General features: G+C 45.1%; 1 protein-coding gene and 1 non-coding gene across 2 annotated transcripts in view; both read left to right on the top strand.

The window, feature by feature from the left end:
* LOC144167901 (uncharacterized) overlaps positions 1-15,645 on the top strand; it is a 41,439-nt gene extending 25,794 nt beyond the window's left edge. The window contains exons 4-6 of the mRNA XM_077697038.1: positions 1,128-1,315; positions 12,389-12,499; positions 15,184-15,645. Of these exons, the coding sequence (XP_077553164.1) occupies positions 1,128-1,315; positions 12,389-12,499; positions 15,184-15,645 (761 nt within the window). The remainder of the gene's footprint in view (positions 1-1,127; positions 1,316-12,388; positions 12,500-15,183) is intronic.
* A 931-nt stretch (positions 15,646-16,576) lies between these two features.
* On the top strand, positions 16,577-16,649 carry Trnai-gau (transfer RNA isoleucine (anticodon GAU)). Its single transcript has one exon. It is a non-coding gene; the product is annotated as a tRNA-Ile (tRNA).
* Positions 16,650-17,126: the final 477 nt, after the last annotated feature.

Below are 17,126 nucleotides of genomic sequence, written 5' to 3'. Positions count from 1 at the left end.
GGCGTCACCTGTTTAGCTGATTGAAGTTCTGCCATTGAAATAGAGTGATGCGAGCAGTATTTACTATGTGGCTAAGCCATAAATATAATGAATGCGTATAAAAACACACCAGTACACCGTATAGCTCAATTTACGTTTTTCACACTTGGGCAAGGTACTACATTGACTTAATTATTATTGAAATAAACTGTTTTTGTGTGTAAGCTCATTGTTTGTGTACCGTTGAAAAACGTTCTTTCTGAGTGGTACCGTTTTATCTACTCAGCTATCAATGAAATTGAAACCATGCAGGAATGTTGGAATTTTGCAATTAAAGGTGGCATCTGTAAGGACCTCGTCAGTGTATTTTATTGGGAAATTATTACGGGGTATTTGTGTTTTGCTTTGCAATTAGCCAATTTGATAAAAAACAGTTGTGTCAATAGTAGGGCAGCCAAGTTAAAGAATATACATTTTTCAAACGGTAATCTGCTAAACAAGCTGCTAAAATGTATGTATGTATGTTTGTGGTTTATTGGCGCAAGGGTTTCTAAGACCAAAGAGCGCCAGAACTATGTTATGTGGTCTTTCAATAGTCATGTTTGTGCTTAAAATATGTATGAAATGAGTATGATACATCTTAAAGTACTGTATATATGGGTGTAGAGGGCCCGTCCACTAAAGCATGAAGATGTTCATAATGGTGGCTGAAATGGATTATGGGTGCAACGTGATGCACCTCGAGCCAAAGAGCATGCGACGAGAGTGGGCCTCCCGTGCGGACAAAGGGAGCATGAGGGCCTCACTCACTGCTCGTAGGCTCTGAGATCACGCACTGTACGAGATGAGTTTTAAAAACTGCTAAAACAAACCAAAGCTGGCAAAACTACGAAATCAATACCTCCAAATGGAGCAGTCTTTAAACGTTTGGAACGTCAAGTGGCATTTTGAAAAAAAAAAGTTAAGGCTGTATAATATATCAAAACATGACCCTATTTTACGACTTTTCAATAAAACTCCTAAATTCAGTAGCCGGTGCATATTTAAAATTTTATTGCATCTCGTTCAAAGGATTCTTAAAGAAACCCAGAAATCATTTTATACCGTGAACTGTATATACTAATCGATGAAAATCTCTCTCAACCCAGCAACCGGGGCAGACCTGGTGAGCCACGAGCAGGCCAATGGAGTGACATCTCTAAACGACGGCCGCGTCGAGTTCAGCCAGGAATTCTCATGGCACCCGTATTCCCCCCAGTTCAAACCGCTAGCGACGTTCAAGTTTCTCCATCAGCTTCCGCTCTCTCGCCACTCCTCGAAATTATTCGCCAAGCATGTATGTCAGCTGGAATATTTATTTTCTCCATAGTCGACACACCTGATGTTTTCGCTTGGGTAATAGATGCTAGTACATTGCGTTTTGCGAAGTATATGGGATCAGTTGCACTTCACTTTGTCAGGCCAACAAAAGAATTTATGCGCACCTATTTCCATAATACCCTACGGACTGCCTGGCGTTGTGATAGACACATGCCTCATACGATTTTATTGCAGACGTTTACCATTCCTGAAAAAAAAGACTGAATGCAAGAAAACAACAATGTTAGATTGTCCAAAGAAGAACTACTGCATTACGTCATACTTTATAAGCGTTAAAAGAGTGCTAATGGAATGTTTGGTTTTTCTACTATCACTAAGCTATAACCAAGTTCGTCGGGATAGATGGAATAGGGAAGACGTGCGCTTAGAACTTGCGCACGCTGCATCATGGATATATTACATTTCCGTAATTTTATTTGTGTGTGCTGGCACCAGTGTTTGCGATATTACGGGTCCAATTGACTTTACCAAGTATGTAATAATAGAAACCAGCCTAACAAATCCTGAATAAACATTTGGCACTAACTGTATGCGACATTATTATTATTATATTACCAAAATATGCTTTACACCAACTAAGCAAAACATGTAATGTGTTCACAAGCGGTTGTGTCACGGTGTCCGAGCGTGTTACTGGTATGATCCCGTTATTACTGCATGTACTCCATGATCCAATAATAATTTCGGATAAGCTCGAAGCCGGGTGCGCAAAATTGTCAAAGCTCTCAGTAAAAAAGGAACAAACCAGGGGAAACTACTACGTTTACCGAAATTAAACTGTCTCACAACAGGGAATGTGCTCTGTTGTCGTGTTCGTGAACACAGCATTAGCAATCGAACGCGGTACCTTTTTGGATAAGGCAAACTAAGTTTTGATGTTTAGCTTTAGTCGTGTATGACAAAGGTGGCCAGTAATTTCATTCCGAAGCGATATTTTTGTTGTGGGTTTTTAAAGAAAAATGCGTTGGGACGCTTTGGTTCAGCTGATTATATGAATTTTATTATGTAATTAACATGGGATGTTCACGTTATCTCTTCAAAAAAGAAACACCAGTAAACGTACTAGTTTTAACAATTTTCGTGGAAGTAGCCCTATTGCTACCTGATGATTCTGCTTATCCTTCTGGTAATTCTTATGGGTAGCATGCACCCTAGTGGCAACGTTGTTTTCATCCGAACCTGAAATACAAATCCTTGCGTTATATGCATAAAGGTGGTATTTTACAATTACGCCGCCAAAAAGTCACAAAAAATAAACAATAAACGTCAGAAAAAAACCTTACCTGTCGCAGTGAGTTTTTCTAGTCACGGGAGGCGTCGCGGCACCGTTTGGAGAAATGAAGAAGACGAGCACAGCTACGATATCATGCAATTTCCAAGATTTATTTTTTACTCTGCGTTCCTGAAGAACAACTACTCTTTGTCTATTCCATATCTGGCAATTTTTTGTTTCATCTCCAGGGTAAGAAAAAACTATATTGAATCTACATCGCCGACACAATTCACATTCAGTTCCAATCGTTTGAATTTGCTTTTGAATAATAAATTAATATGTCCGGCTAGTGTAATGGTTTAAATATTCATTTTGTGTATTTGAGTTCGCGAACTTGCACAATGCACTTTTTCCTGTACATCTGGCTAACAATTCTTCAGATTCCTCCACTGTGCTTTCTTTAGGCATTGGAGAAAATATTGTCGAAATGTTTTTTGTGCTTTGTTATATCAGTGTTCAGCCTATTTCTGAATTCTGAATTATTGTTAGCACGGTTTGTTTCTGTGTACGAAGAGATATTTGGGGTTGCTTCATATTTTGGGTAGCTCTTGCACACCCTTATTTAGATACGTATGTTGTTTTCGGGTATTCACACATGAAAGCACAATTGTAATAAAGTAATATCAAAATATATTCATCGTAGTCATTCGTGAGATCACAGCTTTTAATATGCATGAGTTGAGAAACCCCTTTCAATAATCCTAGCGGTTAGGGTCCCCCGTGTTTTGTGGAGCTGCAATGCTCGTGTGTAGGTGTGCGCCATGTAGGTGACAAAAAAGTTGTATGTGTCACCTACGTTGAGGGCGGGAGATGTATGACGCGATGGCAGTACCTCGGCGTCGACGGAGCGTTCCGGTACCCAGCTGCTGCTTTTAGCTTTTTTGTTTACAAAGCACTGAAGCTCAGTGAGGAGAGCTAGGCTAGGCGCAACTGTTTTCACTCACCGCGGTGGCTGAGCAGCTAAATCCTAATGCCGCTGAGCACAAGGATGAGGGTTCAATTCCCGGCCGCGCGGCCGCTCTTCAGGTAGAGGGGGAAAGGTAAAAACGCCCGTTTAGGAGCACGTTAAAGATCCCCAGTTGGTCAAAACTAATCCGGAGCCCTCCACTACAGCGGGCATCATAGCCTCTGCGGTTACAGCGCGTTCTCTCTCTCCCTCCCTCTCGGCGCGTTAAATCCCGCAATCAATCGAGCAGGCACACTGTTTTCAATCGCCACGGCGCAGAAGAGGCGTAGGCCATCTACGATTGTGCGGCTTAAGACGTGGGCGTGAAAAGTTGTGGCTTTGGGTTAATGGTCAGTTTGAGTGAGAAGGCGAAGGTTCCAATGTTTTAAAGTGCTTATTCTGAAGCGTCTTGACCTGGCTGAATATTTTGCATTTTTTTAGACAGAGAGAGAAAGAGAGAATGATCTTTTTTGGGTATGATTTTCATAAAAGTTCGGAACATGAGGAGATGGTAGCCCCGAAGTATTGCACCTGAAGTCCAGGGCACCAAAATTATATGACGGTGATCTTGGGGTAACCAGTTTGACTGGGCAGCAGCCAGCCACAGATTGATGTAACTGGAATATGTAATGTTGTGATTGTTCACCGTTAAGGATACTGCTGGTTAAAACAAGATTGCGTAGAAGAGAGTGGGTGCTTCTCTGATTTATCAGTTCTAAAACAATGTCGGACGTTTTCTGCCAAAGATCTTCGCATGGCTATATTTATTTATATATGTGTTGATTTGTGCCCTGCGCCGAGTTGGTGATTCTTAAACGTTTAGATATCCATATGGCACGAGGAAGGATCGTGTTCCTATAAGCGTATAATAGGGAGACACTCAATTGATTCGGGAGAGGACTGGAGAGGACTGTGGTAGTCGTGGTCAATAGGGAGCATGGCATGCGAGTTTGTGTATATCTTGGTCAGCTGCGCCGTTATTTTCTAGACTGTTCGGTACGAATGTAATGTGTTGTTAACTTTCGTCATTGTTGTTTGAAGATTTTCGTCAGCCGTTGAGGTACTCTGCTTGCACCGAAAATACTAGTGGCCTTTTGAGCATGCATAGTTATTGTTAAGAATATGTTCGATAGTTCCGCTAGGCGAATGGTCACACAAAATAGGTCACATTTCCGTTTTTTATGTTCCTGTGTGTAGGGGGTAATGACGTCAAAGTGATTGCCGCGGTAACACACCACAATTGTTGCCTTCGCAATTTAGAACATCCCGGCTTTGCCCGACATTGTTCTCATCTAAGTGGAAGTTTCCTTGCGTGAGCGTGGATCAATGATTATCGGTAAGGGGAGCGCTTTTATACAAATTCTGGATCGGCGACGTAGCCATTATAAGGTCCAGCTTTTTTCTTCTGAAGTTGAGCCTGTATTGCATATGATGAGGGGTCCTAATTTTTTCAGGCCTTCCTTTTGGGCTCGGAGAGGAAATCTGATTTACTCTAAGGTATTATATGACACAATTTAAAGATTCTTGTGTTGATAGGAAAAATTGGAAGATTGACAGCTCCCCGTCTATGCTGTTATGATGTATGCCTTCATCAGTGCGGGCATGTTTCAGCTACTGGAGGCCGTATAATATCTGGCTAAGTATCAATGCCTGCATAACTTTTGTGGTTTCTTTCGTTCCCGCTGTTGCTCTGTATCAGCGGTTTAGGATGGGGTCGGTATGGGCAAATGATTATGGTATTGTAGGGATTGTGAGATCGGCTCTGTTGCTTCTCTGCAGGGTAATGCCAAGCGTTCTTACGTGGCTGTTCTCTGGGATTCCATTCTGACCTATTTTTACGAATATTGTGTTATTGGCACGACGCGCCATTCATAGTTTGGCGGCAGAGCTTGCATTGGAAAAGCAATTTTGAAATTTCTGTAAACTCTGTTTTACTTTTTAGTGTGGCACATTTTGTTCATTTCTGAATAGAATCCAGGGTTTGGGAGTGTTTTTGAGGGCGTGGCGTAGTTTTATAGCCCCTTTTTAGCTAGGTGACAAAATATTGGCGCCGGACTCATTTTTGGTCATCGGAGAGGTACCTCGGTGGTGGCGTAAGTTGCGAGCCCGGCTGGCGTCCATGTCGGCCGAACATGAGACCACATACAGCACGTAGAAAGAAAATCACTGTGCAGGAATGGTGCATGCTGAAATCGCGTATCTTTTTGTTTTGTCTGGGCCGGAGTATCATTGTCCGCCTTTCCACAAACTGCTGCCGCTTATTTATTCACGGCGAGCACTTGTATCTGGTTGGCCCAGTTGGGGTTTTCTGTTTGCACTGAGGACGTACTTCAGCGTACGCTTAATCACCACGGCTGATAGCGGACGGGTGACAGGCCACGGCAAAATAATAAATGAGCCTAACAACGCTACGGTGTTACAAGTGGACCTTACTATTTACTTTATGACAGATCCACAGAAAACAAATTATGCTTTCCAAAATATAAAACATAGATTAGGCAAAATTTGCTTATCATTTCGACGTTTTTTTACTCTTAACACTTACGCAGCTTTCGCAAGCATTTGAAGTACGACTTCAACCTTCGGCTTACAGATGACAGGTTAGTCATGTTGCGCGGTTCCTGCTTCTGTTTCCCCAGGGCAAGGAAACAAACCGCGGGCCAGGAGTTTTCCAACTGGTGCTAATTATCTCTGCGTGGGATTACTGTGAGCGTAGATGGGGAATAATGGTTGGTAAAGATGTGTGAACGAAAAGAATCTTTAAGTGCGCATATATTGCGCCGACGCTGTAGAGTTGCAAGGATCGTAAAATTTTGAAGGGCGTGAAAGAAAAAGTTTTTCCACTTTTTCTCATAAAATACGGAAAAAGTAGAAAAAACGGCGATTCCGCACAGATCACTGAAAATTAAACTTAGTTCCTAAAGCTAAAGCATTTCACGTTTCACCAAGCTAGAAAAGAGACCGTAGTGGCTGGCGACTACAGAAATGAAACCAAATCACCCCTACTGTACAAATAAAAAATAATAAAAAAGTAAATTGCACAAATCTTTATTTCAGATGCGATTATAACCCAGGTCCCCAGGAGCCGCACCCGAATCTGGTAACAGCAGCACTAACCCTGTACCGCGCCAGGAAGGAACATGAATTATCCGGATGCGTGCCTCATGACAGCTGATCGTGCACGTCCCCGCGAACATGATGCAACAGTGTCGAAGTCTTCAAATCGATTTCAACGTCTTCAACGTCTTCAAATCGATTAAGAGAATTACGTGCCTCCAAATTCAGCCGTTAACACTGAAAGGAATATAATTGTTACATGCTGCATCACAACAGTCCCAGCAGAGCTTCCGCTCTAAAGATCTGCGTGCAATTTCGGGTCAAACCATTGACTTCAGGAAGCGTGACCCTCACGGCAGATTGGTGCCATCCCCAGTAATTTCCCCGTTGAAGGGCTGTTTGTTTTTTATTGTTATCCTGGTGGAAAAAAACGAAATAGAACTGCTGTATTTGCTTTTTCGATGTTTTATTAACCGCTTACATCTCTAGCCGCAGATGGAGGGCGATGCTTGTTTTCAACAGGAGAGCTGCTTAAACTTGATATTGGTTCTTTGGCGTTCACAACAAAAATACCAAAAATACTGGAGCAGCTTGCCCTTGTGGTGCAAGATTGGAAAAACAGCAGAGCTTAGGGTTGACCCAGCTTCTTTCTGAACTAGCAGCGGATCCCAGGACAGAGAGACCAGCCGAACTGTACCAGTGCGAATCCTTTTTTAAAAGCGGAGCTGTTGTTACAGGGTCGTGAGTTCGGGGTTCGTGCGCGACGAAAACTACCCACGAGGAACGCTGTCGTGCGCGCGTCGTGAAGATGTGCAATACCCACTCGGCAACGGAAGACACATGATAGCAGTCGCCGCAACGGTTGAGAGGAGCGTACGCATGCGCTCAATATCACACAAGAGACCTCGAGCGCAGCGTTTTTCCCGTGCTCGGCATAGCCCGGCCGTGGATAGTTGGAATGAGCGACGAAGAGGCCCCGATCCGAGAGGCAGGGTGTGTTACTGAAACTGTGTCCGTCAATGCTCACCTACAAGAGCTTCGCGATTCAATTCTTGCGGACGCGTGCAAGCTTCCTTGGAATTTTAACGACACTTCAAAGCAAAGACTAATAACGCAACCAGTAGCAATCGCCGTTATCTCTTTCGTCATCGTCTGTCGACGGCAGAGGCGCGCAGAGCAAACCCTTTTGTAGTGCATCCTTGCCTCGGTACGCGTTTAGTACTTCATCAGCTGGACCCGTGGCCGTCGCCAAATGTGGATTCAGAAGCGATGGCTTTGCAGATTAGTCATCACCGTCTTTGGCGCGGCGGTCCCTTGACGCGTCGTTCTCTGCACGACGACGGTGACGAAGGTGGTAGCTCCTCACGTGAAAGCCCTCGCGCAAGCTTGGATGACAGCAGGACGTCACCGCGACGCACGCGCTGAAACGCGCTTAGGATTTCTGTCTACGTCGGACGACTGTGGGTCGACCTAAACATCCCTGCTGTTAGAACACCGAGCACACTTTAGGATGCGCCTAATTACCAGCAGCCGGTGTTGTTCAACTCATCATTTGGGAACACTCTGCCCAGTGCTCGTTGCGTGACCTCTCGCGTGCTCTTCCCCTGTCATCCACGTGCGTTTGTACCTGAACTATGGTGCACAAAACAGCGTGCACTACTGACACCGAGTTCGAGAAGCCGATTTCACCAATTTTTCGAGGGGCTGACTCATTTGGGTTTGAGAGAAATGCGAATGCCTGCGTACAAAATCGAACCGAGCCTGCTAGTCATAAATGTTTAGACTGATGTTCGGGAATCCACGTCAGCTGAAACAGCCTTGTCTGCGACGAAGCAGCAGAGCCCGCCCCCTTTGCTGTCTCTCCAACTTTGCACCACCAGAGGAAGCTGGACCGTTTTTAGATTCAAAGTATCTCTTTCGCGGGGCTATTTCCGGCGTCCGTCCGTTGTCCGCACCTCTCCCCCTACACTATAAAAAAACAGTTTGCGGCGCACGGTTTCGATCCCACGAGTCTGACTGCAACGGGAGGTACGCGGCGCTCTTCTCATTGCGCTACAAAACCAAAACGGGAGCAAGTGCTACGAACGCGCCTGATGCCCTTGACTCATTTAAACTACGTCAAGAAGCTGCTGACACAACGAAGTCACGCGAAGCTGAACGTCAATAGAAACGACGAACTGAAAACTTTAGAGGTGGATATTAGCGTCTCTTGCTCGGCGGGATGTCCCGCGTCCGTGCCCCGTCCGCAGCGCCTCTCATGATGATTGTGGCACGATGCCCCTAGGGACTGACCAACCAAAGAATTCATCACGAGATAGCTTCGCGTTCAACCACAATCGTCATCTTCCCGTAGGGGAACCGCTTAGACGAAGAAGGAGAAGAAGACAAAGCTGCGAAGAGGAGGGCGTGTACGTTGCTCTCGCCCTGTCCGCAGCGCTTCTGATAACAATTTAGGCAGGATGCCCCTAGGGATTGGCCAACCAAAGAATCCATCACGAGATAGCTTCGCGTTCAACCACCGTCGTCATCTTCACGTAGGGGAACCGCTGAAGAAGAAGAAGGAGAAGGAGACAAAGCTGCGAAGACGAGGGCGTGTAGGTTGCTCTCAGCCAGTGCACCAATGTCAACAACCTTTACGTCACCAACGCTGACGGAGACTACCCATTCTACCACAGAGACGACAACATCGACAAGAACATGATGGACGAGTTTCGGCGCCTAGAGCACTAACGCCTACTGGCTGTAACACAACAGTACTTGCGTGCCTTTGCCACCGGTGGGGACCCGGGCGTGGAATTCCCTCTGGCGCTACTAAACACCAGATCACTCAACATAACGGGAACACGCTAGCTGCGCGATAAGCGCGCATGCGCGTCTCCTCTCTCACCTCCTCCTCTGCACTCCATCTGCTCTACATAATAAACCCGGTCCGCGCACCGCTTCCTCAGTAGCTGCTTCGGTTGAGACACGCTGCACCGTCGGATAAGCTGAATGGACGCGAACAATTCTGCTTTGCATTACCACATAGTTCCCAAGGGGAGATGGTGTATTCTTTAAAGCCGCAAACGTCGTGTTAATAAAAAATACTGTGCAGTGGTAAGGAATATTGTTCAATATTGTTCCAGCTGTTTTGACAGCAGTGTCTCTGCTAACAATAAAAAGGTAGTACAGAATGGCTGTTAGAGGTACCGTACTGGATGTGTCGATAACATTGCCGAAGCCACTGGAATAGATAAGTTGTTTAAGGGACACAAATGAAAACTTTTTTTGTTCTGGAATGTGTTTCGTAAGCAAATAAATGTGATGATCGTGAAGCGAAGCACTGTCTAAGGCATTAGGAGAGGGTTGTATGTCTAGGCTCCAGATGGTATGGGGTCTATAAGTGTGTGGCAAAATTTCCACACCGAAAGACAGTTTATGAATTCGAAGCTTCACGCCAATTAAACGCATATCGCCGCTCCCGTGGGACCCACGGCTAAAGGGGACAATAAAGGAGGACATGGACTTTGGCAAGGGGAAACTGAAAGAGGGGACATTAAGGGGACGTTGAAAGTGGCAGGTTAGAGAAAGGCAGCAACAAACGTAAACGTCAATCACCCACCCCGTAGGATCCATGTGCCTATGCGAATGGACGACCTAGCGCGTGACGTAGTGTGCGCCTGATAAAGTAGCCAATTGCACAGCGTAGAAAAACGAGCGTCCCTTTATGTGCGGTATTTGAATATGGTGCGCCACGTTTAAAACGCATATTGGGCCTCCAGCGTATACCTTTATTTGTGTAATGCATGTGGAGTATACCAGTTGATATTAACAAACACCTTTGGAGACATAAGTACAGTGTCATGAATGGGATGCGCCATAGATATTTGGCTTTCTCAAGATTGGTTTATTTTCCTTTATTTAGAAACAGATCAACGCATAACAGAAATAAAATTCTTGATACCAAGAAAACCAAGTTAGTTTCTGTGAACTCAAGGCATGCGATATTTTTAGATTTGGGGTTCAGAAACGATATACAATCTCAAACATTTTGCTGCCTGCTAAGCAAGGCCGACTCTGAATTTGCAGTCATCGGCCTGAATTCTGGAAGCAGTTGACATTACATGCGTTGGTAAACCTGCATCGCAACTACTATTCATCGAACCCCAGGGCAGTATAAACAGTAGTGATTGCGATCATCTAGGACAAGCATCTCGCCATAACAGTAGTAACGATACAGGAAACATTACTCTAGTTGAATAAATTTACACTAGTTTGAAACCATTTAATTTAAGCTGGCTTACGAGAAGGTGAAGGGGCATTTATTGAACACGAGACACGATATATTCAGGGGAGTCTAGCGTCATGATGTTTAAAAAAGAAGTTGGGTTCCTGATAAAGCTATTTTAAAGTATAACAATCCAAATTCTATCGCTTACGAATTTCTCGACACTATTCTCGGATTAAGTGCTGTCAAGGATGGCAGACAGGATTTTCCGGCAGAGGTTTTCCGTTTTGTGTCCCAACAAGCAACCATTTCACCTCATGTTTCATTGCCAGAGAATGGGGGAGGAGGCGTTTCAAAATGGTGTGCACGTGATCGCAGATATAAGCTTGTTGTTTTCCTTTTAACTTCTCCTGGCGTTATGGGCATGTTTTTTTTTCGTGTCGTCTCAAGAGCGTCACTTGTTTCGCTTGCTTGTGAATCACTGGAAAGCAGTACTTTCATCAGATTTGTGAGAAGGCAAGCGACGATATGCTGATCTCTCGTGGTGCGTAATGGGTTCTTTTACTGCAGCTTTTATTTTGCATATCAATTAGACGATGCTTCTGTTGTCGGGGTCTACAAACTGTTTTTCACTGTCTGTTGGACGTCGCAATGCCACAAGCCTACGATGTTGTTCATGAAGTTCGCTCTTTTTTTGCATTAAGGTCTCAAAAACCATTATCTTTATCGGTGCATTCCGACCTTTTGGTGGAGTCGCTAACGTATTCTTTGTGTCTTTCAATGCACGGTTAAAAAACGCATGTCCTGTTTTAGTTTAGATGGCAGTTAACGGATATTATTTGAAGAGTCTTACACACTGATATTTAGACATTATGTTACCATGAACAAGCCAAATTCAACGGAGCACAGAATGCGAAGCTTCTGCACATGCGACAGCGCCGAGTGAAGATAAAGACATTCGGATGCGCCAACCTGCGATGAAACTCTACACTTGGTACGCTTCCACAGCTGCCGATTCTTAACACAGTTCTTTACATCACGGTGTTGTAATCAAGGGGTGTTGGGAGAACTAATTTCACTACTAGGTTTGTTAGGAAAACGGCCTTTGCCTTGACTAAGAGTACTGGTTTATTACTCATCGCGCTGCCAATGCCAGTAAAAATTATTAGTATGTGAATATATTTTTGTTCTACGTGGAGTGTTTGACGAGGGGAATACTTCTATAAAATAGTAAAAAATTCGATCCAGTTTTTATATGCGAAGCGCAGTCTTCAACAAATACCACACCAAATATATGAAAGAGATAGATCTAAGTATATGTGGTTGTTTCTCTCGTTAAAATGCTTGCGCGATCTAGGCATACTAAGGAATTGTTTCTATCACCCTTATTTTTCTAATAGCCATGCGAAAGGTAGACAAGTGAAGTGCAAGGATCATTTCTTGCTCTCAGATAATTTGAAAATAAGTGAAGCAAGGCAGCCTTGATACATAAATCTGGAGTGTGCAAGTTCCTACACAAATCGACAGCGAGGGGATATGATTTCAGAAAAACGACGCCAGTTTGAAAGGTGAAGCTGAGCTTGATGGACCAGCCGGCAGCGAACTAAAGCGGCAAAAAGCAAGCCCCCAGAAGTGGTCCGCCGACTCGAACTTCAAGGTAAGCCACTAACACCGAAAAAGTCACTTATTCCTCGCCCTTTGAACATGCACAACAACTGTCTTCGTGCGTAGCGGCCATGAGCACGATTTAAGAATAAGAAGGCATCCAAAGTAAATATATAATTTGTGCTGCTGAGCACAGGGACGCACGCGTGATTGCAGGCCGCTGCGGCCGCTTTTCTGCTGGAGGCGAGACGCGAAAACGCCCTTATGTTGGAGATTTTGGAGCCCGTCGAAAATTCCCAGGAGTTCGAATTTAATCTAGAGCCCTCCACTGCGGCGGGCCTCGTCGCCTGTGTAGTGCCGCTGCGTTAAACCACATAATATATCAATTACTTAAATAAATACATTTCGAGTACCTCATGCGAAAGCCAACGTCCAGCATTGGGCATTTCTTTCCGTCTATAGCGACCCCGACCTCAAAAGGAGCGAAACCTAATTGAACTACAGAAAAAATATCTTAAGTGATTTCCCAGACATGGACGGTGTGGTAGAACGGATATTGTAATTGGCAGCAGCCGGCCTGTTGACGCATGGCTGTGCTGTCTTTTGGTTTTGCAGAAGGGTATGGAAGTACAGGTTGAAAACACGCACTGGGCATACTCCAAAGATGACAGATCCAGTACAGCCAGAGAGGAAGATGATTATTTTTACTCTTTGCATACGGCGCGCCATTTCCTACGTGGAGACCGGACCGCTAAGAAAAGGCAGAAGACTCATTTTTGTTCTAGGCTTCCACGTGTAACAGACATGGTCAGGCGTAGCATCGAACTCCAAGTCTAAAAAGTGTTTTAAACGGCCGTGTGAAACAATTTTGGAGTTCTTTCCGAGCTATATTGTCAATGAAACACAACCAGCTAATTCGTTGGCGTGGTGTGGTAGCCCAAGCCCCGCCCCCGTAGTGTTGACTTTGTAGCGGGGGTAGCGTCGGAGACGAAGTCTTCTTTACTAGATGCACGCTAGCAGTGAAACAAACTTAGCACCATACTAAAACGAAGTTCTCCGGCCACCGTCAGGGAAATGTGCCACAGTCCAGTGCGCCTGGTATGAACAGAAGTTTACTCTGCCACAAGCCGATGGAAGCGGCCAAGACGACAATATTTTATAATGCAAGATTGCGTCATACAAAGGGAAAATAGTCGATGACAGGTCACACGAGTTTAATGTCTAAAACGCCGTCGTTTACGCTCACACACGCTGTGGAAACGCTGAATTAGGATGATTTCTGATGAACTCCCAACGGGCGCCTTTTAACGAAGCCGTACACAAATGTAGAATTAAACAGTCAGTAGTACCAGATGTGCCCTGAGTCTGGGTCTCCGTATACGGAGATGAGGGCCAACTGTGCCTATTCAATCAGCTGTCCCTGGCACTGACCACTTGAGTCGGAAAGCCACTCCTCACACATGGAGAGGGTGGCATGAGGTTATTTGATCAGGGCGCGTCTTCCTAGCTGTAGTGAACTCCTTTGCTTACTTGCTTTGGCTTGTGAAGAGCTGCACTGGGGGTACCCTGAAGCCACGTAGCAAACATAATTCAAGGCAAGAACATAACCCGCCGCCGCGGTGGCTCAGTGACTAAGGCGTTGTCGCTGTAGAGGTTTAGAAGGCGGGATCCATTCCCGAACGCGAAGACCGCTTCTCTGGTGGAGCGAGAAGCGAAAATACCCGCGTGCTAGATATTACGGCACGCGCTACACCCCTCCATTCGGTGAATATTAATCTTGGGTGCTCCACTACGGCGCGCCTCATCGCCTGTGTGCGGTCAGCGCGTTAAACCTCAAAATCACGGAATCAAAAAAAGAACACTCAGAAGGACGGAATGCCCAACGCCGGGCGTGGCTAATAGCCTGGTTGAAGACTTGACCGTAGGGTGTGGCTATCTGGTTTCTGATAGGGAGTAACTGCCCCAGCTCGAGTTAAGCTGGTCATGCGTGCGGATGTTAGCACAAGCTGCGCTTTCTCAGCGTGAGCAGGTCCAATCGGACACGCTAAATGTTTCAACCGCGCTTTGGGATTCCGCGGATTTCTCTCGAGTTAGATCGCATGCTCTACTATTAACACTTTCTTAACTCAGGAGGCTGGTAACTCGGGAGTACACAGAAGAGAGCCTTCTGTTAAAGCGCTCCAATCGTTTCCAGGCTCGGCGCAAACCGTTTATGCCTTTAAAATTTGACAATTTTAAACATGGTCCTTTTTGTATATGCTGTTTCTTTACCAACGTGTTGCAAACTATTAAACCGATAAACCTTAACATATATCTCATGCTGTTTGGTCTGTTCAGGACTTGATAACAACATCCTTGAATGTGATGACTGCCTCACTCTGAAATTAAATCGACGCACGCTGCTACAGATTTCCACAGCCAGGCCAGTAATCCAGGGTAACATACACACCAAACATTAAAACTTTGCGTCTGGAGTGGAAAGTACCGAATTAATTGCCAGAAAAACGTCTTGAAGAAAATGATTTGAAATATCCCGCATCTGTGCAGGAATATTTGAACATTTGAAATATCTGTGCAGGCTTACTACACAGTTGTTTTTCTGCCCGGTGTTGCCAAGGCCACTTCTGGTATCCGACATACACAATGCAGCATATACGGTAGTAACACCCATTATGCAAAATTCTAAAGAAGGTAGAATTGCTGCGCTCTAACTCTTGTTTCCTCTTCTTAATGAAGGTACCTTGCTCGAAGAAAGCCGGCGGCTGCGAAGACACTCCTCCAGCAACAGAAGTCGCCAATTTTCGCCAAGAGTGCCAAAACCTCCTGTCACGCTGCTCCATGTGGCTGGACACGGTAGAACGCCTGGACAAGTCCTCTCATCCTAAATGCGGAAGAACTGTGACTCTCGATAATGAGGGGCCCGAAGCACAACCTTTGGCAACGGAAAACAACGATAAAACAGTGGTAGCGCTTGGAAAAAATGTTGAAACGCCGGTTGGTCAACTAGACGCAAAGCTCGCACAACTGTCACTAGAGTTAGATTCGCAGAAGAACAAACTTGTTGACTTGGGCCAACAGCTCAATCATTTGCATGATGCACTGCAGGAGAAATTCGCAGCAGCCGCCGCCAGCACGTTAAGATATTTGGAGAGTAACGCGCGTGAGGTCAAAGTCCTTTTGAATGAAAAAACAGAATAAATGACGACAACAATATCCTCAGTATTATCGATGGTAGTAATTAATCCGAAAGCACACAGGTGGAATTTCACAGGATACGAAGGTCACAAAGCAGAGGCAATCGAAAAAGGGTTGCATTTGAATATGGGCGAGAAAGTGTATTTAAAGCACTATTTAATCTATTGGGGAATTCGAATGGAAGCTAAGGATGGCCATGTGACCCTTTGGTTGTTGTTTGAGCCGCACAAAGGACGAAATGATGAATTTCTTGATTGGCCATTTTCTAATAAGTTGAAGCTGTGCCTCATCCATCCGGAAACGCAACAGGAACACTGCACCAGTTATCAGCCACATATAGCTGCGGAGAATAACAATTTTTTTGCTAGACCGCTAACGGATAGAAATCAACTGGCTTACTTTCAAAGCACCAAGATTGAGTCAAGATACATTGAAAATAATGGCTTTTTAAAGGAAGACAAGCTCCTTTTAAAGTTGGAGGTTCTCTCAAGAATTGATTTAGAGGCGCAGTTTTCCTAATCCTTCCTAGAAAAAAAATATTACCGCATGAATAATGAATAAGAACCTAAAAGCAACAACGTCTTTCAGACACCAGCTCTTAGGTGAACCCTCGCTCAGTTGGGCACGCACACAGGCACCGTGCTTGAAAAGGGAATCACACACACTCTATCAAGGTAATTGTACTCTGAACCGAATTACTCCATTTAAAGTTCCAAACAAAACATGTATCATATCTTCTGCTGAGTGGTTTTCTCGCTGAAAAAGAACATACATTCACCAGTTCCACAAAGAAAGACAATAACAAATGCACCGATAGGTCAATTTCTCTCGGCATCGATCACAAAATTCACAAATCGCGTTTTGGCCGGTAGACGCTGACGGTCCTAGACAACTGGACGAGGTTCTTGCAGTCGTAGAAAGAAAAAAGTAGCCCGCCGCGGTGGCTCAGTGGCTAAAGCGTTGCGCTGATGACCACGAGGTCGCGGGTTCGATTCCCGGCCGCGGCGGCCGCTTTTCTGATGGAGGCGAAAAGCAAAAAACGCCCGTGTGTACGAGATTTCGGCGCACGATAAATATCCAGGTGGTCAAAATTAATCCGGAGCCCTCCACTACGGCGTGCCTCATCGCCTGCGTTGCGTCGGCGCGTTATACCCTACAATCAATCAATCAAAGAAAAAAGTACTTTTTGGGCAGGGTGCACGGTATACGTTTTTCCGAAGGGTGACTTGAACCACCTGCAGAAAGTGAAGTGTAACCCCAGAAAATGGAGCTTCACCATATTCGTAGGTGAGAATGCCATCCGCATGTGCCTCAACTGCAGACGCGGCTGTAGTTGAGTCATACACGTGAGGTGATTGTACAGTGTTCAGTCGAACTTGTGGTTGCGGGGAGCTTCACCGTGCCCTAGATGCTATTATAGGGGCAATTCGGCCTTTTCAGGTGAAGCTTGTAGGGGGTGGCTCGTGTTGGCGTAGGTATATCTT

This window comes from Haemaphysalis longicornis, unplaced genomic scaffold, assembly GCF_048455015.1.
Source record: "Haemaphysalis longicornis isolate Haplotype H1 unplaced genomic scaffold, Haemaphysalis longicornis Haplotype H1 scaffold_2, whole genome shotgun sequence".
Lineage (NCBI taxonomy): Eukaryota > Metazoa > Arthropoda > Arachnida > Ixodida > Ixodidae > Haemaphysalis > Haemaphysalis longicornis.
This window is presented reverse-complemented; position numbering and strand designations above follow the sequence as displayed.